The sequence below is a fragment of the Trichosurus vulpecula genome, chromosome 3, assembly GCF_011100635.1.
Source record: "Trichosurus vulpecula isolate mTriVul1 chromosome 3, mTriVul1.pri, whole genome shotgun sequence".
Taxonomy (NCBI): Eukaryota; Metazoa; Chordata; class Mammalia; order Diprotodontia; family Phalangeridae; genus Trichosurus; species Trichosurus vulpecula.
Genome location: NC_050575.1, coordinates 34,155,887 through 34,183,033, shown reverse-complemented (window position 1 = coordinate 34,183,033; position 27,147 = coordinate 34,155,887). Strand labels below are relative to the sequence as shown.

The 27,147-nt window shown below is 36.8% G+C and overlaps 1 protein-coding gene across 1 annotated transcript in view; it reads left to right on the top strand.

Moving 5' to 3' along the window:
- BRF1 (BRF1 RNA polymerase III transcription initiation factor subunit) overlaps positions 1-27,147 on the top strand; it is a 159,245-nt gene that overhangs the window by 24,550 nt on the left and 107,548 nt on the right. The window contains 2 exon segments of the mRNA XM_036748768.1: positions 4,904-5,077; positions 17,495-17,526. Of these exon segments, the coding sequence (XP_036604663.1) occupies positions 4,904-5,077; positions 17,495-17,526 (206 nt within the window).

Below are 27,147 nucleotides of genomic sequence, written 5' to 3'. Positions count from 1 at the left end.
TGGGGTTGCTTGGAAAAGAATTTCGGAGAACAAGTTTGTCTCTTTGTCAGAGCAAGATTTATTACGCACAACAATGCGGGCTTAGTTCTTAAAGGACCAGCAGCATACAGAACTAAAAGAGGCATATTTATACATAAATTCTGGGCAGTTTACCATGAGCTGATGGTATAGATCATGCAGGTTCTTGCACGGTTTCCTGATGGGGGGCAGTGTTGGAGGTATGAGCATGGATGTGGGTTTTATGCATGGTTGGTGGCTAGGGTCTTTTAGCAAGAAAAACAATTTCAAGAATCGGTCTTTGGGCAAGAAAAATGATTCTAGGAATTATAAAAACTGATTGCCCAAGATCTAATCATTATATATGTGAAACCACAAGGCCATTGCTTAGTAAGCTGTTAAAAGAAAGACTCGTTCTTACCCCCCACCCCCCTATTGCTGGGCTGTCACCTGTTGCTGGGCAAAAGGCGGCAGAAGTCAGAAAGACTCAATCTCCTCCTCTCTGTAGCTGGGCAAAATACTAGGCAGAAGTCAGAACCCCATCATTTTGCATTGGTCATTCCTGAATTCGTCTAATTGTACTGTCCAAATTAATGAATACTCATGAGTATTCATGAGTAATGAGTACTATTCCAATCAAACTGCCAAAGGAATAATACATAGAACTAGCCAAAATAATAAAATTAATTTGGAAGAATAATGAGATCTAGAGTCTTTAGGGAGTTTATAAAAAATAAAGTAGAAATGAATGGAGTATAACATTTCCAGATCTTATATTATATATTTTTAAAGCATTTATGGTCTAAACAAATAAAAAAGATCAGTAGAACAGACTAAAAAAGGAGGAATTAGAAACAATTGAATTCAATGACTTGGTGTTTGATAACTTGGGAGTAACATTTTTTTGGAAGGAACCCCATTTTTGACAAATGCTCTTGGGTTTGCTGCAAAGTTGTTTGGCAGAAATTAGTTTTAGACTTTATACCACCTATGTATCTCCCTATTAAAACATAAGCTCCTTAAGTGCAGGGACTGTCTTTGCTTGCACTTTTATTTGTATCTGCAATACTCAGCACAGTGTTGGGTAAATAGTAAGTGTTTAATAAATGCTTTTCACATAGCATTGTAAATACAAAGCAGATATTTGACCTAAATATTGAAAGTCACATCATGAAAATCTAGATGACAGATAGATCAGATACCTGTCTATGGCTAGGGGATTTGTTAGCCAAAGAATAGAAAGAGATGTTCACAAAAGATAAAATAGATGTGTAAAATCAGTGCAATTAGGATAAGGGAGAAAAGTTTATTGGGACAAAGTCTTTATCCCAAAGTATCTGTTATCTAAGCTATATAAAGAACTAACAATATATATAATCCCAAAAGCCAATGAATAAGCAGTAAGTCATATGAACAAACAGTTCTCAAAAGAAGAATTACAAACTTTGAAGAAGCATTTAAAAATTGCTCAAAATCAATAATAAGAGGTATGTGCTAAGTACTGGAGATAGAAAGAAAAAGTAAAAACCGTTCCACTCAAATAGCTTATATTCTAGTGGGAGAGGTAATGTGTATATAGGTGGATACATACAACATATATGGAAAATAAACTTGGAAGGAAGGCACTTAAAGTTGGGGGTGCCGCAGAAAAGCCTCCTTGGAGAAGGTAGTATTTTAGATGAATCTTGAAGGCAGAGATTTTTAGAGGTGGAAGACGGCATTAGGGAAAGCCAGTGAAAAGGCACAGAGATGGGATATGAAGCAGAGTATATGAGTTGTAGCACGTAGGCCAGTATTGTTGAGCCATGGAATGCTTGTAGTGGGAGGAACAATAGGTAAAACAAAATAAAGAAAAAAACTGGAAAGTAAGATGTGCTAGGTTATAAAGAGTTTTAAGTACCAAATAAAGTATTTTATATTTGATTCTAGAGGTCATAGGAAAACACTATAGTTTAAAGAGTAGGGGCATGACCTAGTCACACCTGTGCTTTAGGAAAATCACTCTAGTGGCTTTGTGGAGTTTGCATTGGAAAAGATTTGAGCCAAGGAGACCAATTAGAAACTTCTCTGAGAAGTAATGAAGACCTGAACTAAGGTGGTGTCTGTGTGAGTGGAAAAAAGAGGATGTATAGGAAAGCTGTTGAATACATGAGAGTTTTTGTAACTGACTGAGGACTCAAGGATTACACAAGGGTTGAGTACCTGGCACACAAAAAGGATATTGGTGCTCTTGACAGTAATATAGAAGGTTTGGAAGAGGGAAAGGTTGGGGGAGGAATAGTTTTGATTTGGATTTAGTGAGCTTAAGGTACCTATAGGACACCTGTTCAAATGTCAGATAGTCAATTGGTGATTGTAACAGCAATGTAGCTAGCAGCTACTGTGACTGTGTAAGACCAATAACACCAGCACACAGAAGGGCTACTAGCACAGGTTCTTTGATCTGCTTTTCTAAGGAAAGCAACTTTGAGGGGTTAACAATCTCACTTTAATCAAATATGAATATATATAATTCACTTAGCTCAAGGGAAAAGCCAGCACCCTGAACTTCAGAGCAAATACAAATAGATATTACAAACAGAAAACATCAACAGATCAAATAACACAAACCAGTAGACAGGCTTCCAGCTTTCTGTCCAACATCTCAGTACATAGTTACCAGGGAAGCACCAACATCTGCGTTTTCAAGCCAGGGGGCTCCTTAACAGTGGCTACCCAGAGTCTGGTCAAATCACACAACACTCTTCCAGTGAGTGATAGCCCCAAACAAAATGCTAACCTTTGAGTTTATATACCTTTCTTAGGGCTGGCCCAGAAGGCTTCAACCTAATCAGCAAAAGGGTGTGGGCCTGGGCCTTAGCACCTAGCCAGACTTAAATCAAAGGTACTTGGTTACTTTAGCATTCTTAAAGAGAAAACAATAAAAAATCCCACCTTAATTACCAATACAGTGATATAAGACTGGAACTTAGGAAAGAGACTAGGATCAGATATGTGTACCTGGAAATCCTTTGCATAAAGATAATAATTGAACATAGGAGAATTGATAAGATCACCAAAAGAGAGTATAAAGGAAGAAAAAGAAGGCGGCCCGAGACAGAGCCTTGAAAATGACATGGATGAAGATCCAACAAAGGAGATCAAAAGGAATTGTTAAACAGGGTCAGAAGAATATGGAAGACTTGGAATGCAAAAAAAAAAAATGACTAGAAAAGAGATTTTTTAGGAGTAGGTAGACCACTGTGTCAGATACTGCAGAATGGTCCAAAGGCATGAAGATTGAGGAGTAGCCATTATATTTGGTGATTAGAAGATCACTGGTAACTTCAGAGGAAGCATTTTCAGTTGGATGATGAAGTTGGAAGTCAGATTGCAGAGGTTTTAGAAGAATACAAGGAGAGGAATTTCAGTCTCCTAGTATAAAAGACTATCACAAGGAGATAGGTGAGAAGAGGAGAGAAAGTTAGAGGTGATAGTGGAATTTAGTGAGAGTTACCTGAACATGGGAGACACATGGACACATTTGTAGGCAGGCAGGGAAAGAGCCAGTAGATAGGGTAAGGAGAGATCTAAGATTACAAATTAGGAGTGATAGTTTGGTAAATCTGCTAGACAGGACAAGAGGTAAAAGGATCAAAGGTCTATGAAGAGGTTGACTTTGGCAAGATGAAGGACAACCTCTTGCTTGAAACTTTACATCAAAAAAAACCTAAGATCTTAACAACTGATCCCATCACTTCCTGGCAAATAGAGGGAGAAGAGATAGAAATAGTATCAGATTTTATATTCTTGGGCTCATAGATCACTGCAGACAGTGACTGCAGCCATGAAATTAAGGTGTATCTTTGGAAGAAAAGCTATGGCAGATCTGGATGGCATACTAAAAAGGAGAGATATCACCTTGCTGACAAAGGTCCATATAGTCAAAGCTGTGCTTTTTCCAGTAGCGCTGTATGGCTGTGAGAATTGGATTGTAGGGAAAGCTGAGTGTCTCAGATTTGATGCTTTCAAATTGTGGTGCTGAGGAAGACTTTTGAGAGTCCGTTAGATAGCAAGGAGATCAAATCAGTCAATTCTTAAAGAAATTCATTCAAATTATTCATTGGAAGGTCAAATAGATACTTTGGCCACATGATGAAAAGATGGGACTCATTGGAAAAGTCCCTGATGTTGGGAAAGATTGAAGTGAAAAGGAGAAGAAGATGGCAGAGGGTGAGATGGATAGATAGTATTGTGGGAACAGCAAACATGAACTTGGAGAGACTTTGAGAGAGAGTGGAGGATAGAAGGGCCTGGTATGCTATGGGGTCATGAAGAGTCAGATATGGCTGAACAACTGAACAGCAACAACGAAATAAAGTAGATGCTCATCATTTGGAGAATGGCTCATTAAATTATGTTAATAATGTAATTGTTGACATGAATGTAACATTACTGTACTGTAAGAAAAATTCAGAGAAGCATGGATGGACTCAAATGAACTGATGCAAAGTGAAATAATGAGAAGCAGGAAAACAGCATACGGAACAGGTCCTATGAAAATGGGAAGAAAAACAAAAAACTGTAAAATGCAGTGCTCTGTAATTATAGTGACCAAGTCATTATCCATTAAAAGATGAAAAAAGCACCTTCCTCCTTTTATTGCAGAAGTAGGGAACTCTGAATGCAGAATATTGCGAATACCACTTGCAGTCATTAATTATGATAAAATGTGATTTGACATATAAACTTGTTAAATTTTACATAAATTCAGAAGATGTATTTTATCCTTAGATCTTAATTGTTGGGTTGGTCATATCTTTTATTTGAAAATGAACTTGGTATAAAATCTTATGCTTTTTCAATAAAATTGTGATAAGTTAGATGTAAAATTATGTCTTCTAATTGTTTTTAAATTATTTTCTAGGCAAGCGTCAGATTCATCACTTGGGAAATCAGTTACAATTAAATCAACATTGCCTTGATACAGCATTTAACTTCTTCAAGATGGCAGTGAGCAAGCATCTTACACGTGGGAGAAAAATGGCACATGTCATTGCTGCATGTCTTTACTTGGTTTGCCGCACCGAAGGAACACCTCGTATCCTTTCAGTTGCAAAATGTTACTTGTCTTCCTTTTGGTTTTTCCCTAACTTTTCCCCAAACAATGAATACACCAGTTAAAATTACCTTTGGTTTATCTTTAAATGAAAATTGAATCTGAGGTCTCATATTTTCCTCTTGCTTAGAGGTTTTCTAGCAGAGACTAGATGGTTACTTATTATTATCTTATAGAGAATTCCTGTTCACTTATGGATTGGGTATGATAACCTCTGAGATTCCTTCCATTTCTAGAATTTTGAGATTCTCTGATTCTGATTTTGATATAGTATTTTAATGAAATGTGTATAATTATGAAAATGAACGTCTATTTGTCGGAGTTCTGAAAGGAGAACAGTAGTCTGTCAATTTCTAAAACCTAGAATGTATGCACCTTGTTTTCCTTAGTCCTCTTCCAGTGGCAGATGTTTTATAGATTATTGGTATAATGCACAGAGTTGGAATTGGATTTGGAAGCAGAGGATCTGGGTTAAAATCCTGGCTCTGATACTTACTGGCAGAGTGACTTTGGACAGTTCATTTAAATTTTCTAAGTCTCTGTTTCCTCATTTGTAAAATGAGAAGGTTCAGGGAGTTTCTCAACCTTGAGCCTCTGATTTTGTTTTGTAAAATATTTTGATAACTGTATTTCAGTTAGTCAGTTATTATTTATACTATATACCAAGGACTGTGCTAAGCACAATTGAGTAGAATTGGTTTCCTTTTTTAAAAAAAAATATTTATTTTTAGTTTTCAACATTCATTTCCACAAGATTTTGAGTTCCAAATTTTCTCCCCATCTCTCTGCTACCCCCCACTGCAAGATGGCATGCATTCTGATCACCCCTTCCCCCAGCATGCCCTCCCTTCTATCACCACCATACCCACCCCCCAGTCCCCTTCCCCCTTATTTTCTTGTAGGGCAAGATAGATTTCTATACCCCATTGCCTGTATTTCCAAGTTACATATAAAAACAATTTTTAACATTTGTTTTTAAGACATTGAGTTCCAAATTCTCTCCCTTCTTCCCTCCCCACCCACCCTCATTGAGAAGGCAAGCAATTCAGTATAGGTTATACATGTGTCATTATGTAAAACACTTCCATAATAGTCATGGTGTGAAAGACTAACTATATTTCCCTCTATCCTATCCTGCCCCCCTCCATTTATTCAATTTTCTCCTTTGACCCTGTCCCTTTTCAAAAATGTTTGCTTCTGACTACCCCCTTCCGCAGTATGACCTCCCTTCTGTCATTTCCCACCCCCACCACCCCCCATCCCTTTCCCCTCTGCTTTCCAGTAGGGTAAGATACCCAATTGAGTGTGTATATTGTTCCCTCCTTAAGCCAAATCTGATGAGAGTAAGGTTCAGTTTTCCCTTTCATCTCCCTTCCTCCCTCTTCCCTTCCATTATAACAGCTTTTTCTTGCCTCTTTTATTTGAGATAATTTACCCCATTCTATCTCTCCCTTTCTTCTCCCAGTATATTTCTCTCTCACCCCTTAATTCTGTTTTTTACATATCCCTTCATATTCAGCTCCCCTGTGCCATCTGTCTGTCTCTGTCTCTCTGTCTCTGTCTGTCTGTCTGTCTCTCTCTCTATCTATATATATATATGTATATTCCCTTCAACTACCCTGATACTGAGAAAGGTCTCATGAGTTACAAATATCATCTTTCCATGTTGGAATGTAAACAGTTCAACTTTAGTAAGTCCCTTATGGTCCCTTTTTCCTGTTTACCTTTCATGCTTCCCGTGATTCTTGTATTTGAAAGTCAGATTTTCTATTCTTAATTTTAATTCAGTGAGCTTTTGGGCTTCCTTTTCCATCTGACCAGTGCTGCCTTTTAAGGCATTGTTTTCCTCATTGGCTTTTTGGACCTCTTTTTGCCATTTGGTCTAGTCTAAACCAGATACAGTCTTGATACATAAACTAGGGAGAGGTACAATAGAAATTGAAAACTATTAACCTATATCTCTAATAAACAGTGATAGAAAAAAATTGTTAAATAACATATTAGCAAAAAGGCTAAAACAATATATCACAGTAATTATTTACTATGTCAAGATTGGCTCTATACCAGCAATGCAGGGTTGGTTTATAAACATTTCATTATTAGTACTACTACTACTATTAGTATCATCATCAACCATATTAATGACAAAAATGGGCAAAAATCATATATTAATCGAAGCACAGAAAATATTTTGTCAAAATGCAGTATTCATTTATGTTTAAAAATACTAGAAAACATAGTAATAAATAGATCTTTACTTAAAATGATGAATGGCAGACATCTGAAACTAAGAGCTACTATTATATATAATGTTGACATCATTATATATAACTGAAATCCTTTCCATTACAATCATGGATGAAACATGGATCTTCATTTTCACCACTTTTATTTGATATAGTACTAGCTATGTTTACTGTGACAATGAGACAAGAAAAGTAAGCATAGGAAAGAAGCAGCAAAATCATCACTTTTTGCTGATAATATGATCATGTCTTTAATGAACCCCACACAATCAAGTAAAATATAATTCCAGCAAATGCTCATGATATAAATCTACAGAAATCATTAGAGTTTTTATATGATACCAATAAAATTGAGCAGGAAGAGATAAAAAAGACAATTTCCATGTAAAATAACTATAGAATATTTAAAATACCTGGGAGTTTCCTACCAAGATCTGTAGAAGAACTGAATAAATACATAATACATAATACATAAATAAACCACTGTTTTGCAGAACTGAAGGCTGACCTAAATAATTTGAAAAATATTATTTGCTTATGGATAGAATAATAAAAATGGCAATACTACCTAAATTAACTTATTTGGTACCATTCCAAACTATCAGAATTAGAAAAAGTGACTCTCATGGAGGTTAAAAAAAAGTCTTTCTCAAGGGAAATAATGAAAAAATATAAACAGAGTGGGGCTAGTAGTGCTATTTGTCAAACTCTGTTATAAGGAATTCTCAAAATAATTTAGAATAATTGGTTAAAAAAAAGAGACTTGATTAGTGGAATGGATTATGTACAGAAGCAATACCTATCATATCGTAGTATTGGTTAAACACCAAGACCCCAGCTACTGGGATAAGGACTTAGTGTTTGACAAAAATTATTGGGAAAACTGGTCAGCAGTATAGAAAAAATTCTATTTAGACCAACACTTTTAGACCTCACACTTTATACTAAGAGAGTCCCAAATGGATTCAAGATCTAGATATAAAAAATTGTACTGTAAACAAATGAGAGAAATATGGAAAATAATTCGCATCAGATTTGTAGATAGAAAGCTTATGACTAGGAATAAAGAAAATAGAAGATGGATAATTTTGATTATATTAAATTTAAAAGATTTTTGCATACATATCCAGTAAAGCTAAGATCAAAAGGGAAACATTTCACTAGGGAAGACTTTTTTACATCCAGTTTCTCTGATAAAGTTCTCATTTCTCATGATCTTAGGCAAATTTATAGACGTAAGAGTCATTCCCCAACTGATAAAGAATATAAAGATATAAACAAGCAGTTCTTAAGGGAATAAACCCAGGCTATGTATAGCTCTATGAAAAAAATGCCCCAAATCATTACTAGAGAAATGGAAATTAAATCAATTCTGAGGTGCTTCCTCAATACTTGTCAAACTATCAAAGATGACAAAAAAGGAAAATGGAAAATGTTGGTGGGTTTATGGAAAAACAGGCACATAGGTAGACCTGAGAATAGGAACAACTGTGCTGGAAAGCAATTTTGAACTAGTCACAAAAAAAGTTACTAAAGAATGTATGCTATTTTACCCAGCTTTACAGCTTCAAGGCTCCAACCCACGAGAGAGGAAAAATATGAAAAGGTCCTATATTTACAAAAATATTTATAATGGCTCTTTTTGTGGTGTCAAAAAACTAGAAACTAAAGGGATGCCTATTCATTAAGAAGTGGCTTAATGAGTTGTGATATAAGTATGAAGGAATTCTATTCTATAAGAAATGAGGAAATACATCATTTTAAAGAGACATGGAAAGATTTGTATGAACCGATGAAGAGTGAAGGAAGCAGAATCAGAAGAACAGTTTGTAATATAACATCACTGCTATAAAAACAATTTTTAGGGCTCTTAAGAAACTGATGGTGAACAGAACTAGGAGAACAGTTTATATGGTAACAATGACATGGTAAAGACAAGCAATTTTGGATAAGATCTGTTGTCAGTACAGTGACCATCCATGATTTCAGAGGATCAATGATTTAGGTTGCAGAATAGGACTTTTTTTCTTGACTTTTATCGTTTTTAACAGGGAATTAGTTTTATCTTTTCTCTTTAAAATGGAGTGGGGGGTAGTGAGAGGGAGATGCCGAAGTATCAGATTTTTTTTTAAATTTAAAATAGAAAATTGGAGGGATGATACAGATAGGGAATGTTTTATGTGCCTTTCGATGTGGTCACTGTGTTGATAGATTTGTTTAGTGCTTAGCTGTTTTACTTTGTTTCAGGAGACCTTTCAGAAAATTGAGGTAATGCTTGTAATGATAAAACATGCCAGTAATTTTTTTTAATGTGAAATGTTTTTTTCTCCTGCATAAAATTTGTTAAATTATTCATATGTTTTAAGTATGAAGTTAACTTTGCTTCCCATCAGTTCAATTCAGCAAACATTTATAAAGCACTTTCCACGTACAGAGCTGTGTGCCAGTCCCTGCGGGATAGGTACAGTACTTGGAGAAGACCAGACTCACTAGCTTTATCAGTCCTTTCAGTCTATTTAGGAGTATATGGATCATCAACAAATTGGCAAAACAGAATAATACGTGATACATGTGTAATTTCTGCCAATTTGTTACATCATTTCAAACACAGATATGGGCCATACTTTCATTCCAAAATTTGGTTTTCAAAAGATTAGAAAGCAAATAATTGATTCCATTTTTTATTATATGTCTATAATTTTCTTTTCTTTTTTAATAGTTTTTTCAATTACATGTAAAGACAATTTTGAACATTCATTTTTAATAAAATTTTGAGTTCTAGATTTCCTCCCTTTTTCCATTCCCTCTTCCCTTCCTAAAACAGTAAGGAATTTGACATAGGTTATGTATGTGCAATCATGTAAAACATATTTCCATATTAGTCATGTTGTGAAAGAAAAAACAGAATAAAAGGAAAAAATGCAAAAAAGAAAGTAAAAATAGTATGCTTCTCTCTGCATGTCGACTCCATCAATTCTTTGGATGTGGGTGGAATTTTCCATCATGAGTCTTTTGAAATTGTCTTAGATCATTGTGTTGCTGAGAAGAGCTAGATCTATCAAAATTGGTCATCGTACGATATTATCATTACTGTGTACAATGTTCTCCTGGTTCTGCTCACTTCACTTTGTAAGTCTTTCCAGATTTTTCTGAAATCTGCCTGCTTGTCATTCCGTAAAGCATGATACTATTCCATTACACACAACTTGTTCTACCATTCCCCAGTTGATGGGCATCCCCTCAATTTCCAGTTCTTTGCCACCACAAAGAGTTGCTATAAGTATTTTTGTAAAAGTAGGTCCTTTTCCAATTTTTTCATAATCTCTTTGAGATGTAGACCTAGTAGTGGTATTGCTGGATCAAAGAGTATGCACAGTTTGATTGCCCTTTGAGCATAGTTCTGAATAGTCTCCAGAATGGTTGGATCAGTTCACAACTCCATCAACAATATATTAGTGTTCCAATTTTCCCATATCTTCAACATATATCATTTTACTGTTTTGTTATGTTAGCCAATTTGATAGTTGTGATTTGGTATCTCAGAGTTGATTTGATTGGCATTTATCTAATCAGTAGTGATTTAGAGTATTTTTTTTTCATTTGATTGTAGGTAGCTTTGATTTCTTCATATGGAAACTGCCTGCTCATATCCTTTGACCATTTTATCAATTGGGGAATGACATATTCTTTTACATTTGACTCAGTTCTCTATATATTTGAGAAATGAGGCTTTTATCAGAGACACTTCCTGTAAAAATTGTTTCCTAGCTTTTTGCTTTCCACCTAATCTTGGTTTGGTTTTGTTCGTGCGAAACCTGCTTTAATGTAATCAAAATTATCCATTTTACATTCTGTAATGTTCTCTGTCTCTTGTTTGGTAATAAATTCTTCCCTTCTCCATAGATATGACAAGTAAACTATTCCTCTCCTAATTTCCTTATGGTATCACCCTTTATGTCTAAATCATGTACCTATTTTGACCTTATTTTGGTACATGGTGTGAGATAATTGGTCTATACCTCATTTCTACTATGCTCTTTTCCAATTTTCCGAGCATTTTTTGTCAAATACTGAGTTCTTATTTCAGAAGCTGGAGTCTTTGGGTTTATCAAACACTAGATTACTATGGTCATTTACTGCTGTGTCTTGTGTACCTAACCTATTCTACTGATCTACCACTCGATTTTTTTTAGTCAATACCAGATAGTTTTGATGATTGCTGCTTTATAATATAGTTTTAAATCTGGTAGTGCTAGGCTACATTCCTTTGCATTTTTTTCATTAATTTCCTTGATTTTCTTGACCATTTCTTTTTACAGATTAATTGTTATTTTTTTCTAGCTCTAGTTTGATTGGTACAGCACTGAATAAGTAAATTAATTTAGGTTGAATTGTCACTTTTATGATACTGGCTTGGTTAACCCATGAGCAGTTGATATTTTTCTGTTTGTTTAGATCTGACTTTATTTGTATGAAAAATGTTTTATAATTGCATTCATATAGTTCTTGGGTTTGTCTCTGCAGGTAGACTCCCAAATACTTTATATTGTCTACACTTATTTTAAATTGAATTTCTCTTTCTATCTCTTGATGTTGGGCTGTGTTGATAATATACAGAAATGCTGATGATTTATGTGGGTTTATTTTATAGCCTGCAACTTGGCTAAATTTCTTGATTATTTCATCTAATTTTTTAGTTGATTCTCTAGGGCTCTCTAAGAATACTATCATATCATTTTCAAAGAGTGATAGTTTTGTTTCCTCATTGCCTATTCTAATTCCTTCAATTTATTTTTCTTATTGCTAAAGCTAACATTTCTAGTACAATATTTAGTAATAGTAGTGATGATGGGCATCCTTGCTTCACCCCTGATTTTATTGGGAATGTTTCTAGCTTAACCCATTGAAGATAATGCTTGCTGATGGTTTTAGATAGATGCTACTTAACATTGTAAGGAAAGCTGCATTTATCCTATGTTCAGTAGTGTTTTTTAATAGCAATGGGCACTATATTTTGTCAGAAGCTTTTTCTGCATCTATTCTGCGTCATATAAATTCTGTTGGTTTTGTTACTGATATGGTCAGTTATTACTTATAGTTTTCCTAATATTGAACCAGCTCTGTGTTCCTGGTATAAATATATCTTTGTGATATATTGCTGCAGTCTTCTTCCTCACATTTTATTTAAAATTTTTGCATCAGTATTCATTAGGAAAATTGGTCTATAGTTTTCTTTCTCTTTTTGGCTCTTCCTGCTTTAGTTATCATTATCATATTTGTGTCACAAAAGGAATTTGTTAGGACTCCCTCCCTCTTTGCCTTTTTCCCCAAATACTTCATGTAGTATTGGAATTAATTGTTCTTTAAATGTTTGATAGAGTTCACTTGTGAATCCATCTTGGCCCTGGGGATTTTTTCTTAGGTAGTTTATTGATGGCTTGTTCAATTTCTTTTTCTAAAATGGGGATAAATATTATAATGCCTCTTCTCTTAATCTGGACAGTTTATATTTTTGTATATTTTCATTAACGTCACTTAGATTGTCAGATTTATTGACACAAATTGGGCAAAATAGCTCCTAATAATTGCTTTAGTTTCTTCTTCATTGGTGGTGAGTTTACCACTTTCATTTTTGATACTGGTAATTTGGTTTTCTTCTTTCTCTTTTTAATTAAATTAGTCAGTGGTTTATTTTTTTCCATAAAACCAGCTATTAGTCTTATTAATTCACTGATATTCTTACTTTCAATTTTATTAATCTCCTTCAGTTTTCCGGATTTGTAATTTGTTATATAATTGGGAATTTTAAATTTGCTATTTTTCTAGTTTTTTTAGTTGCATACCCAATACATTGATCTGCTTTTCCTCTATTTTATTGAATTCAGTTATTTAAATTACCATTTAGAGATGTAAAATTTCCCCTAAGTACTGCATTGGCTGCATCCCATAAATTTTGGTATGTTGTCTCATTATTGTCATTCTCTTTGATGAAATTGTTAATTGTTTTTATGATTTGTTCTTTGACCCACTTCTTTATTAATTTTCCAATTCATTTTTAATCTTATCTTTCCAAGGCCCTTTACTAAATGCAATTTTTATTTCATAATGATCTGAAAATGATGCATTTAGTATTTCTGCCTTTGTTTGATTGTGAGGTTTTTATGCCCTAATACATGGTCAATTTTTGTGTAGGTCCCATGTACCACTGAGGAAAAGGCATATTGCTTTCTACCCCATTCAGTTTTCTACAGAGGTCTATCATGTCTAACTTTTCTAAAATTCTATTAACCTCTTATCTTCTTTTTTGTTTATCTTTTGGTTAGATTTATCTAGTTCTGAGAGAGGAAAGTTGAGGTCCCCCAGTAGTATAGTTTTACTGTCTAATTCCTCCTGTAACTCATTTAACTTCTCCTTTAGAAAATTGGATGCTATACAATTTGGTGCATATGGTTGGTATTGATATTACTCCATTGTCTGTGGTACATTTTAGCAAGATGTATTTTCCTTCCTTGTCCCTTTTAATTAGATCTATTTTTTGCTTTTGCTTGTCTGAGATCATGATTCCCACCCCTACTTCTTCTAGTTCAGCTGAAGCATGATAAATTGTGCTCCAGTCTTTTACCTTTACTCTGTGTATGTCTCTCTTCTTCAACTGTGTTTCTGGTAAACTGTTTCCAGTTAATTGAAACAGGGAGATACACACAGGGTAACATGTTAACATGAATTCAAATGTAAATATTATCAATATACTCCTATGATAACAGGTACTGGTAGAAAGAGCACTGGATTTGGACTTAGAAGACCTCGATTTGAATTCTGGCTCTTTCATTTGTGTGACTTTGGGACAGTCACCTAACCTTTCTGAACCTCAGTTTCCTTATCTGTAAAATTGGGCTAATAATATCTGTAGTACTGATCTCACAAAGTTGTTGTGAGGACCAAATAAAATAATGTTTGTGGGCTACTTACTAAGCATTGTTAAAATGGTAGCTATTATTTTTATTCACTGAGCATTTATTTGCATGTGTTTGATGTTTTGAAAGTGTCTTGACTGCTGCTGTTTTATAAAATAATAAATTTGTGCATTTTGCTTTTATATATAAATTTTACATTTTTACATTTATAGCCTTTTATATTCTACTTGTAAAAGTGATTAATTTTCACTGTTTCAGAGAGATTTTTTATCATCTTCACTCAGAATTTTCTGTTTTGAAGCAACCCCTCAGGTTCTGTTTAGTTCAATAAGTTCACTTGAAAAGCATTTATGTAATGTTGCCTCTGGCCAATCTAGTTTAAAAAAATATCGAAGCTGTATTTTTTTTTTAAATTCTGTAGAGTATTTTATACAAATTATCTCATTTGCTCCTCACAACAATTCTGTGAGGAAATCACTGCAGGTACAAATGTTCCCATTTATAGATAAGACACCTGAGGCTTGGAGGTTAAGTGACTTGCCCGTAGTTACATGGCTGAAAACTGCCCAAAGCAGATTGTGAATCCAGGTCTTTTGGACTCCAAGTCTAGCACTTTCCACTACATCTTCTCAAGTATACAATGGCCTTTAGTGGGGTGCATGGGGAGTTCAAGGAGGACTAGCACTTCTGCTGTGAGGGTTTCAGGGCTGTTTATCCACCTGGTACTGCACTCTCACCTATGGCTCCAAGAAGCTGTAGCTCGCGCAGTGGCCACACTCTCATAAACTATTTTAGCAGATGGGCCAAACACCAGGTTGATGGTACCTGACAGGTCTCAAACCCATCGGTGAGTTAGGAGAATGTCTACCCCAAGAATGTGAAGACTTGCCCCTGTGGAATGGGTGGATGAGAACGATTTGTTCCAAGGGCTGTGAAGGTGAATGAAGCAGGTGCTATGGAGCACTTACAGCTGGGTCAGACATTGAAGAGCCAAGGTCAACCTCTGCATCCTGGGCCATTGCCAGTCATCTTGACTTGCATCCTGCCACTGGATTTTGATGATTCAGAAAGTAAGGCTGATGACTGTGCAAAGCAGCCTCTCTTAAATACAATTCACGAGCAGGTCAAGACATCACTCCTTGAAGTCCTCGTAGGTCCTCTTTTCATGCTTCTCTTGATTCTTGTGTTTGAAAGTCAAATTTTCTATGCAGTTCTGGTCTTTTCACTGAGAAAGCTTGAAAGTCCTCTATTTTATTGAAAATCCATATTTTGCCTTGGAACATGATACTCAGTTTTGCTGGGTAGGTGATTCTAGGTTTTAATCCTAGCTCCATTGACCTTCGGAATATCGCATTCCAAGCCCTTCGATCTCTTAATGTAGAAGCTGCCAGATCTTGGGTTATTCTGATTGGGTTTCCACAATACTCAAATTGTTTCTTTCTGGCTGCTTGCAGTATTTTCTCCTTGATCTGGGAGCTCTGGAATTTGGCAACAATATTCCTAGGAGATTTCTTTTTGGGATCTATTTGAGGAGGCGATCGATGGATTCTTTCAATTTCTATTTTGCCCTGTGGCTCTAGAATATCAGGGCAGTTCTTCTTGATAATTTCTTGAAAGATGGTATCTAGGCTCTTTTTTTGATCATGGCTTTCAGGTAGTCCAATAATTTTTAAATTATCTCTACTGGATCTATTTTCCAGGTCAGTGGTTTTTCCAAGGAGATATTTCACAGTCTTCCATTTTTTCATTCCTTTGGTTCTGTTTTATAATATCCTTTCTCATAAAGTCACTAGCTTCCACTTGCTCCAATCTAATTTTTAAAGTACTATTTTCTTCAGTGGTCTTTTGGACCTCCTTTTCCATTTGGCTAATTCTGCCTTTCAAGGCATTCTTCTCCTCATTGGCTTTTTGGAGCTCTTTTGCCATTTGAGTTAGTCTGTTTTTTAAGGTGTTGTTTTCTTCAGTGTATTTTTCAGTATTTTTTTGGGTCTCCTTTAGCAAGTCATTGACTTGTTTTTCATGGTTTTCTCGCATCCTTCTCATTTCTCTTCCCAATTTTTCCTCTACTTCTCTAACTTGCTTTTCCAACTCCTTTTTGAGTTCTTCTATGGCCTGGGGCCAGTTCATGTTTTTCTTGGAGGCTTTTGTTGTAGGCTCTATGACTTTGTTGTCTTCTTTAGGCTGTATGTTTTGGTCTTCTTTGTCACCAAAGAAAGAATCCAAAGTCTGAGACTGAATCTGGGTGCGTTTTCGCTGCCTGGCCATATTCCCAACCAACTAACTTGACCCTTGAGTTTTTCAGTGGGATATGACTGTTTGTAGACTAACGAGTTCTGTGTTCCACATTTGGGGGGGAGGTGCCATCTCTGTCAGACCCGCATTGCTCCTTCCCCAAGAACCCCCAACCCGAACTGGGCTTAGATCTTCAGCAGGCTGTGCACCCCTGCTCTGATCCGCCACTTAATTCCTCCCACCAGGTGGGCCTGGAGCTGGAAGTAACAACAGCTGTAGCTGCCCCACCTCCGCTGCCCCCGGGGCTGGAAGCCGAACCGTGAACTCCTTCTACTCCCGCAGCTTTTCCCACTAACCTTCTTCGCAGTCTTTGGTGTTTGTGGGTCGAGGGGTCTGGTAATTGCCGCAGCTCACTGATTCAGGGTGCTAGGGCCCCCTCTGCCCGGCTTCTGGTCTGGATTGTCCATGCTGCTCAGGCTGGGCTCTACTCCACTCCGTTCCCAGCTCCCAGCTCCGTGTGGAATAGACCTCACCCAGAGACGATCCAGGCTGTCCTGGGCTGGAGCCCTGCTTCCCTCTGCTGTTCTGTGGGTTCTGCCATTCTAGAATTGGTTCAGAGCCATTTTTTATAGGTTTTTGGAGGGACTTGGTAACGGAGCTCACTCTAGTCCCTGCTTACCAGCCGCCATCTTGGCTCTGCCCCCTCCCGAAACTGTATTTTTAAAGCTTCTTTTAACTTCCCAATCTTAGCCCTCCTGCCACCACCTCCCCCTTTTTAAACTACGACTAGCAGTTATACAGACGTATTGTCACACTACATAGGTAGCGTCTCCCATCTGTAGTGTACCTCATTTATTAAGAAAAGGGTAATAAAACAAATGTTATCATCAATCTTGTGGTACCAATTGTATTACTGCTTTTTTCTGTACATTATTTTGGATATTATATAGCCTGCTTTCTTCTTAGCTCTTCATCTGAAAAGTATATGTCCTTGACTTTTCCCACAGATATGTTACTTGACCTCAGTGACCTTCTACAGGTAAGGCCTTTTTTTTTTTTTTTAACTCTCTTTCCCCCTTACTGGATTGCGAATGCAGACAAGCACTGCTAATGCATGGCATGCCATTTAGTAGAGGGCCTGCCTCCTTTTCTCTTTCTGCTGGCAAGGAAAGACCAATTTGGATAAATGGGAAGACCTTTAAAGCAAATGAAGAACTTTTATCCTTCAGCTCAATTTTACAATCATTAAGCATCTGTTATACCTAAAGTACTCTGTAAAGAACTGGGGATACAAGCACAACAATTAAACAAACTTAAAGGCTTTTGGGTGGCTTAGGTAATAACAGTTACAGATAATAAGTAAATATAAAATAATTTCAGGAAGGTAAGAGTACTAAGGTCTAGGGAAAATCAGGAAAGGTTTTTTTATAGGAAATGATACCAGAGGTGAGCTTTGAAAGAAGCTATTGTTTCTGAGGAAAGGGAATGTATTCCAGGGATGGGAAATAAACTGTGCAAAAACATGGAAGTGGCATGTTGAGCAGGAGGAACAGCTTGTTGACTCTTGCCTGGAATTAAAAGCTCTTGAAGATCCTTATATTCTGTAGCTCATCTACACTAGCCCTCAGAGACTCCATCCATGCGTTTGTAACCTATGGCCTTGTTCCCTTTCTTTTTTGCCCCTTTTGGGAGGCCTTTTCTGATCTCCCCCCAGCTACTAATACTTTCTCTTGCAGATTACCTTCCATCTACTATAGTTGTAGCTTAGTCATTTACATATTGTCTGTCCCACTAGAATGTATGCTGCTTTATTGGTGGAACTTTTTTTTTAATTTTGTATCCCCAGCACTTAGTTTAATGTTTGATACATAGTAAACACTTACTATAAACGTTGAATAAGTGTGGAATGTTTGGTGGGTATGAGATTAAGGATGACTCTGAAAGCCAGGGTGAGAAGTTATTTTATTCTGGAAGCACTAAGGAGTAACTGAAAATTTTGGGGTAGGGGGGTGCTATGATCAGATCTAGTTGTTAGAAGATTATTTTGGCAGCTTTGTAGAGGCTAAATTGTGGAGCAGATTGATTGGTAACAGGAGAGACTGCCAATTTAGAAAGATGTTTTAATACTTTAGGCAAACGGTGATGAAGGCCTAAAGTAGGAGAGAAGAGGAGGGAAGGGAGAGAGGTTGCAGAGGTAGATGTGACAAGACTTGACAACCAGTTAAATATAAGGAGTAAGAGATAAGGAAGAATCAAGGAATACTTGGATGTTATGAACTTGGATGACCGAGAAGATGATGATGTCCTTACAGAAATGTGGAATTTTGAAGAAACAGCTAATTCAACATGATTTGTAATAATGTTCAGCAAAGTGTCAGACCCTTCATTCTTTGGAAACAAAAAAAAAATGAGAACCCTCTATAAGCTTTTGTTCTAAATTGGGGCTTTAAAATGAGGATGTTCTCTTTAAAAAGAACAAAATATGAATTAATAATGTACATTTACATTTATCTATAGGCAGCTAGATGTTATATTGGATAAAGGGCTGAACTTGGAGTCAGGAAGACCTGAATTCAAATTCTACTATGCCAACCTCTTACTAGCTGCATGTATGATTCTGGGCAAGTCTGTTATCTACTTTCAGCCTCAGTTTCATCATCATTAAAATGAGGATAATAATAGCTTGTACCTCATGGAGTTGCTATAAGGACCAAGTGAGGTAATTTTTGTGAAGCGTTTGGCAAACTTTAAAGTCCTGGAGAAAATTACTTTCAGACTACTAAGGGAAAAAATGGATAACATTTGGAAAGTGCTTAGCACAGTGTCTGGCATATAGTAGGCTTTCTCTCCTTACCTTCCCTCTTCTATTGAGGCTTTTTATAAAATGATGAACAGTTGTGTATATACAATCATACAGTTTAGAGAACATTAACATACTTGCACCTAGTAACAATAATTGTTTTATGTTATATCAATCATATGGTGCAGGTTATTTTGGTCCTTCCATTTGTTGTGTGAATGGAATCTCTCAGAATGCTACTGATCAAATAGAGTTTGGTCAAGCTAAAAATAATCTCCTGGTGTTGTGATAATCTAATGAATCTTGGCTTCACATGCTTTACATTGCTCTAAGATTGTCTGCTGAATTAAAGCAGCTCATGACCAAAACCACTTCATTTCAACTCAAGTAATTTTCCAATAAATGTGAAATAATTCTAAATTGTTTGGCCCTTAAAATCTGAGTTTTGTATTCAGTTTTGGAATGGCAAAAATAGGAAATATAGCTGTACTCACTAGGATCATGTGGATTTTCTCTAAAAAAGGTAAACAGTAGTGCAGAGTATCTTGCTTGTTGCTTAGGCAACTGTGCTATTGCTTTTCTCCAAAAATATCTTTGTGTACCTTTATTACTGAGATTTTAATATTTGTAGAATTAGTCAATCAACAGACATTTATTAAGTGCTTACTTTGTTCCAGGAACTGTGCTAAGTCAAGGGATGTAAAGAAAGGCAAAAATTGCTCCTGCCCTCTGGGAGTTTATATTTTAGTGTGTAAACAAAATGTAAATAATTTGTACATACAAGATATAGATATATATATATGTGTGTGTGTGTGTGTGTGTGTGTGTGTACACACACATATATTACAAGCTTTCATATGATAGAGGCAGGGAAGGGATGGGCATAAGTAACCTTGAAAGGAAAGGCACTAGCAGTGGGGGGATTGGAAAAGACCTACTGTAGAAATTGTTTCTTGAGCTGTATTTTGAAGGAAGCCAGAGATTCTAAGAAGTAGAGCATTCCAGGCATAGATGACAGCCAGTGCAAAGGTATAAGAAGTTGAAATAGAATGTTGTGTTTTTGGAATAGCACATACGATAGGCTGGATTACATAGTATGTAGAGGAGAATAAAATATAAGAAGTCTAGAAAAGTAGGAAGAAACTAAATTGTGAAAAGTTTTAAATGCAAACAAAGAACTTTATATTTTATCTTGGATGTAATAGGGAGCCAATGGACATTTTTGAGTGGGACAGTGACATAATCAGCTTTATACTTTGCAAAACAACAACAGAGAATTCAATAGAATGCGGATAGACCTGAGACTGGAAGATCATTTAGTAAGCCACTCCAGGCAAGAGGTGATGAAGGCCTGAATTAGGGTAGTGAATATGTGAGTGGAGAGGTATCCCTGAGGTTGTAAACCTGGGTGATAGGGAGGATGTTGGTACTCTTTATAGTAGGAGTTGTGAGGAAAAATAATGAATCTTCATTTCGAAAATGTTGTATTTGAGAGGCCTGTGGGACATCTAGTTTGAAATGTCTAAGAGGAAGTTGATCATGGAGGAACAAGACTGTGGCTGGATATATAGATTTGGGATTCATCTGACTCAGTATGATAATGTATAGAGTGAAATAGAGTGAAAATAGAAGAAGGCCTTGGGGGACAACCACAGTTGGCGGGTGTGACATAGATGAATTGCTAACAAAGGAAATTGAGAAGGAATTCAGACAGGTAGAAGGGGAACCAAAAGAAAGCACTATTAAGAAAACCTAGAGAAGAGAAATATCCAAGAGGATAAAGTGGTCAACAGTATCATTCTTTGGGGAGGTCAAGAAGGATCAAAATTGAGAAAAGGCCATTAGAGTTGACAATTAAGTATTTATTTGTAGAGTCAAGATGGTGGTTAGCAGGAAGCAATATATCAAGGCATCCTTCCCTCACCAATAGCACTCCTACAAACAAACCTAAAAAACATATCAGACTGAATTCTGATGGAGAAATCCAAGAAAAAGTCACAGTGAATCATTTCTCCAGCACAGGCTAGTATTGGGAGACACACACAAAGATCTGGGAACAGGTCTGGCTAGGAGCATATTGTATGGGGAGTGTATGGGTGACCAGGGAGAGGCTGTTAACTGGGGCAAAAGGATGTCCCAGACCCATACTGGGCACTCTTAGACCCCTATTGACTTACTGTGACAGAACAGATGCCAACTGGCTGCTGTATCTCTTAACTACCCCGTTCCTGGTCACAGATGTAGGATGGATTGAAGAGGGGATGGGAATCCAGGTGTAGCATATAGTAGGGAGTGGTAGAAGGCTCTCAGCAGGGCCTTCCTGAGGAGGACTAAATTCTGCAAAAGCAGCAGTGGTATGACTTAGATATCCTAGGAACAGAGCTAGGTTTCAGTTTCAGCTTTTATCCCAATCTGAAGCCTGTAGGGGAATTCCTTTCTGCTGGAAGGAATCTCAGAGCAAAAGGAAGCCTGCAATTCTGTCACTTTGGTTCTGTCTGCTGGTTCCCCAGCGGAAAATTCCAGCTAGATGATAGGGGCTGTCCTACAGCAGTCTAATGCTCCTCAGACCCAGACCCACATCAGACACTTGAAAAGGTCAGACCAAAGTGACAACAATCAGATTTTGCTCTGGATTAGAACACTTTGGGGGCACTGAAGACTTGCAGGTCCGGGCTTGTCCCTGAGGTCTGGAATAACACAATACTTAGTACCCCAAGAAAGCAGCAGCAGGCCCAGCCCAGGCATTTTTTCTAGAAGTGTATAGAACCCAGCCCTGACATCAAGTCCAAAGTCAGGAAGTAGGCTTGAAGAATGAACAAATAAAAGAAAGAATCTCACCAGAAAAAGCTATTATGTTGATGGGGAAACTGAAGACACAAATCCAGAAGAATAGAATGACTTCAAAACATCTACAAGCAAAGCCTCAGAGCAAAACAAAGCTTGGACACAAGTTTAACTAGATTTCCAAGAAGAGTTGACTTTTAGAAAGAGTTTAAACTTTTTATTAGCAAAATGAGAACTTTCAAGAAAAAAATAGGAAAGAAATGAGAGCTGTAGAAGAAAGAATTGGAAGGGAAATTAATAGTTTGGCACAAGAGGTACAAACCTTGCCCAAATAACCAAGTCTCTGAAAATTACAATGGACTAAATAGAAGACAATGACACCATTAGGCTACAGAAAATATTGACAAAGTCAAAAGAATGCAAAAAGTAGAAGAAAATATAAGCTATTTCCTAGCCAAAATAAGTGACCTAAAAATGAGGAGAAAAAAATTTTAAAAATCACTGGACTGCCCAAATGCCATGACCATAAAAAGAGCCTAGGCATCATATTTCAAGAAATCTTAAAAGAAAACTGTCCAGGGCTCTATAACCAGAACACAAAGTAGAAATAGATTCAGATAACCTCCTGAAAGAAACTCCCAAATGAAAACTAATAGGAACATTATAGTCAATATTCAGTGCCTCCAATTCAAAGATAAAGTGCTTCAAGCAGCTAGGAAGAATTGAAATATAGAAGAGCCACTGTCAGGATTACACATGATTTAGCAGTGACCACTCTGAAAGGGGTAGAGGTCTTGGAATATGATATTCCAGAAGGCAATGATTATAGACTTAAAGGCAAGAATAACTTACCTAGAAAAACTGAGTATAATGCCTCAGGGGAGAAAATGGACTTCCAAGCATGATGAAAAGACCAGAGCTGTGTAGAAACTTTACAGTTTTAAGAGAAGCACAAAAAGTCATTAAGAGAAACATATAAAGGTAAACACAGATTTGTGATGATAAAGAACTCGAAGATAAACTGCTTTTATTATAATATGGGAAGATGATACATGTGTCCCCTCTGAACCCTGTCATCATCTGGAGTCATAGAGTCTAATTAGAGAAGGCTTAGGCATTTTCTGTTATGTGGTGTTCATCTTAAGAGAAGACTAGAAAGAAGGGAAGAAGAATATACAGAATATACAAGAGGGGGGCCAGAGAAGGAAGGTTAGGGAAAATTTTCTTACATAATCAAGGGATATAGTAGACATCTGTATAGCATACAAAAATAATTGTGTGTGTGTGTGTGTGTGTGTGTATGTGTGTGTGTGTCTGTATTGTATACAAGTATAGTGTACATCTATAGTAGACAAGGGTGAGGAAGGATCATCTGACACTTGAACCTCACTTTCATTTGAACTGGTCAAAGGAAGACAGAATAATATACACATAGACATAAATACATTTCACTTAACAAGAAAATAGGAGGGGAAAAGGAGATGGGAAAGTTAAGAGGGGAGTGTATATGAAGGAAGAGATTAGTCCCAAGTAAAACAAACTTAACTAAGGATGTACAAAAATATTTGTAATTCTTTTTGAGGTGGCATAGAATGAGAATCTGAGGAGGGTGCTCATAAATTGGAGAATGCCTGAACAAGTTATAGTGTATAAATGTAATGGAATACTATTAAATGATGAAGGGGATAGTTCCAGAGAGGTTTGGGAAGACTTGTATGAACTGATAACAGAGTGAAGGAAACAGAACCAGAACAATTTACATATTTAAGATAACTTTGAAAGAATTAGATACTCTGTTCAGTGCAATGACCAACCATAATTCCAGGGGACTAATGATGAAACATGCTACCCACCTTCTGATAGAGGTAAAGCACTCAGTGCAGAATGAGATTTATTTTTGGATATGGCCAGCCATATTTTCCAGATTTTTTTTTAACCATTCATGTTTGAAACATGGCTTGTTTTTCTTTCATTTTCATTGCGGGGAGGGAGAGGTACATTTGGGATGAGAATAAGAGGCATGGATTTTTGCCAATTGTAAAAAATATATAATTTTTAAAAATGGTGTCATTGGTAACTCCAAAGCAGTTTCAGTTGAATGCTGAAGTCAGAAACCAGATTTCAGTATGGGAGTCTGCAGGAGAGAAAGTGGAGGCACCCACTATTGTTGGCTTTTTTCAAGTTTAGTTGAGAAGAAAGTAAATATATTGGATGATAATTGGCTGGTAAGGTAAGATCAAGTTTAAATTTTTTTTTTTAAGATGAGGGAGATTTAAATGTGTTTGTAGGCAGCCAGGAAGGAGTGATCAGATAGCAAGAAAATGAAAATAGACCTGGGAAGAGGGATGGTAATGGGGACAGTTTTCTGGAGAATTGGGGAGGGAATAGTATTAGAATCCTTGTATAAGGGTCATGATACAATATGAGATGAAAAAGGGACTCTAATGAAAGTTTTAGTTTTTTGGGGGGTGGAGGGGAGGGTTAAGTATGATGCAAGGTCCTCAACTCTATGGTTGGGGTCAAGTAGCATGAGTTTTTATAAGAAAGAATATTGATACCATCTTCGAGGTTTAATGTACAAGTCTCTCACAAAGAATTTAATTTAACATTAATATCCAAGCCACTCCTAGTTTGGAGCGAGATGTCTCTCCTCAAATTAAATTAACATAGTTTCCTCATGCTTCTGACATATTCTCTCTCCCCAAGACAATTTATATGAACCTTGAAGGAAAAAAAGATGGCAATATGTAAAAATCCAGTTGGAGGTTAACATTTCAGAATAGTTAAATACCCAAGGAACCATCTCATTCATTCCTGGACCACTCCCCTCCAGGAATAAATGGAGTTCTTCTCTCTGATCTGTATCTTAATCCTTTTTCTGTTCAAGATAAGCCCTTGGACCAATTGCTTTAGGGTATGGACAAAGAGAAGACAGCCCTTAGGTGTTTCCAGAGCCCAATCTAGAAGTACTCTTTCCTCTGCATTTTAGTTACTATTACTACCCTTAAACCATTTCCCTAAGAAATATTTTTTTGTCCTCATGTCACCTTCAAACAGGGAATTGTGGGAAAGCAGTTTTTAGACCAGAGAAATATTATTTCTTGATATTGTTAGAGAATCTAAAATGAAGATTTTTACTATATTTAAAGAGCTTTGAAAGAAGAAATTTGGAATACTTGCTGTGGTGTGTGGGAGACTGAATTGTTTAGAAAAGAGGAGAATGCCTTGCATTTGTGATGGCCCAGTTGAGATTAGGTACCATAAATTTGTAGTGAACCTAGTCATAGTTCTATACTTCCTATAGCTTGGACTTAAATAGGAGTGAGGGAGGTATGTGTCAGTAATCCAGGTTTGAGGTTTGTCAAAATATGATGGTTAATATGACAAGGTTACAAGAGATTGAAGAACAGAGCAGAGAGGATACTTTTGCTGTTCATTTGTTTTCAATTGTGTCTGACTCCTTGTGACACTATTTGGGGTTTTCTTGGGAAAGATACTGGAATAGTTTGCTGTTTTCTTCTCCAGCTCATTTTACAGATGAGGAAATTGAGGCAAGCAGGGTCAAGTGACTTGCCCAGGGTCACCAAGCTAAGTAAGTGTCAGGCCAGATTTGAACTCAGGAAGATGAGTCTTTCTAACTCCTGGCCTGGCGCTCTGCACTGCATCAGCCAGCTGCCCAGAGAGGATACTATAGAGTTGAATTGGTTTGCTGAAGGGTCAAGATTGAGAAGGCAGGAGAATTTAGGCTGAGGGATGGAGGGATTAGAGGTGAAAGTGAGCACAAAGCAGGGCTCAGGGTTGTAAGGCGCAAAGAAAGATTGAGTTGAAAAGATTATTATCAACTAAAGGAATTTTGTAGGTCATAAACAAGGAAATGTCATGTTTGTGGGTGATGGCAGGGTCAAGGATGTCATCCTCTGTGCATAGCTGTGGTGGAGTAAAGGAGTAGGATTAAAGTAGATAAAGAGACTGTGGACTAGATACTGTACTCATTTAGAAGGGTGAATGTTGGTTGGTAGATAATGGCCACTAGCCCCTGGATTTGTGGTTAAGTTTGGATAGCTTAAAGGAGGAATATTACTGAGTGATGGTGGTAGAGGGAGACACTGGAAGTGGCAGTGACAAGCAACTTTCAGGCTTGCAGGGTGGTTTCATATATTATCTACTTTGATTCTCAGACTAGCCCTCCGAGTTAGGTATGACTATATCATTCCCACTATACAAATGAGATTGCTGTTTAGAGGGGTTATAACTAGAGAGTCAGGGTTTGAATCTTTATTTTCACAACTCCAAATCCAGCACAGCATATATTATGTTACATTGCCTCTAAAAGCCATTCAGTGATTCAGAAACGAAAGAATTAGGTAACAAAGTCAAATTAACAACATTTATTAAGTATTCCTACCATGTGGTAGGTACTGTGCTAAGCAGTGGAGATACAAAGGAGAGAAAAAGCCCTAAACAACAATAAAATCCCTTCTTTCAAGACACAGTCTAATGGGAGAGACAAGATGCCAGTAACTATGTACAAACAAGATAAACTCAGGAAATAATTTGGAGAGAAGACACTAGCATTAAGGGAGTTTGGAAAAGTCTTTTTTGCAGGTAGGATTTTAGCAGGCACTAGAAGGAAGTCAGAGAAGCTAGAAGGAAATGAGGCAGCAGAGAATTCCAGACTTGGAGGTGAAGGGGACAGCCATGAAAATTCCCAGAGTCAGGAGATGGACTATTGTATCTCATGAAGAACAGCAAGGAAGCCAATATCACCGCATTAAAGAGGATGTGGATATAGTATAATGCGTAAGAAGATGGAAAAGTAGGGAGTGACCAAGTTATGAAGGACTTTAAGGATGAGTGCATTCGTAGGCTGCAGGAAAAGAATCAGTGGAGGCAAACTGATGGGAAAAAGATAGGAGTTCATGTGGACTAGGCCTTGGCAAGAAGCTCCAACTTTTCTTGTAGAAGTAGAAGATGTCTGATATGAACTGAGGAGGAGAGGACTAGAGAGAGAGCCCTCAGAGAATGGCTTCATTTTTTTTAAGTGATATACAAGGCAAAGTTCTCAGCTGGAAAGGG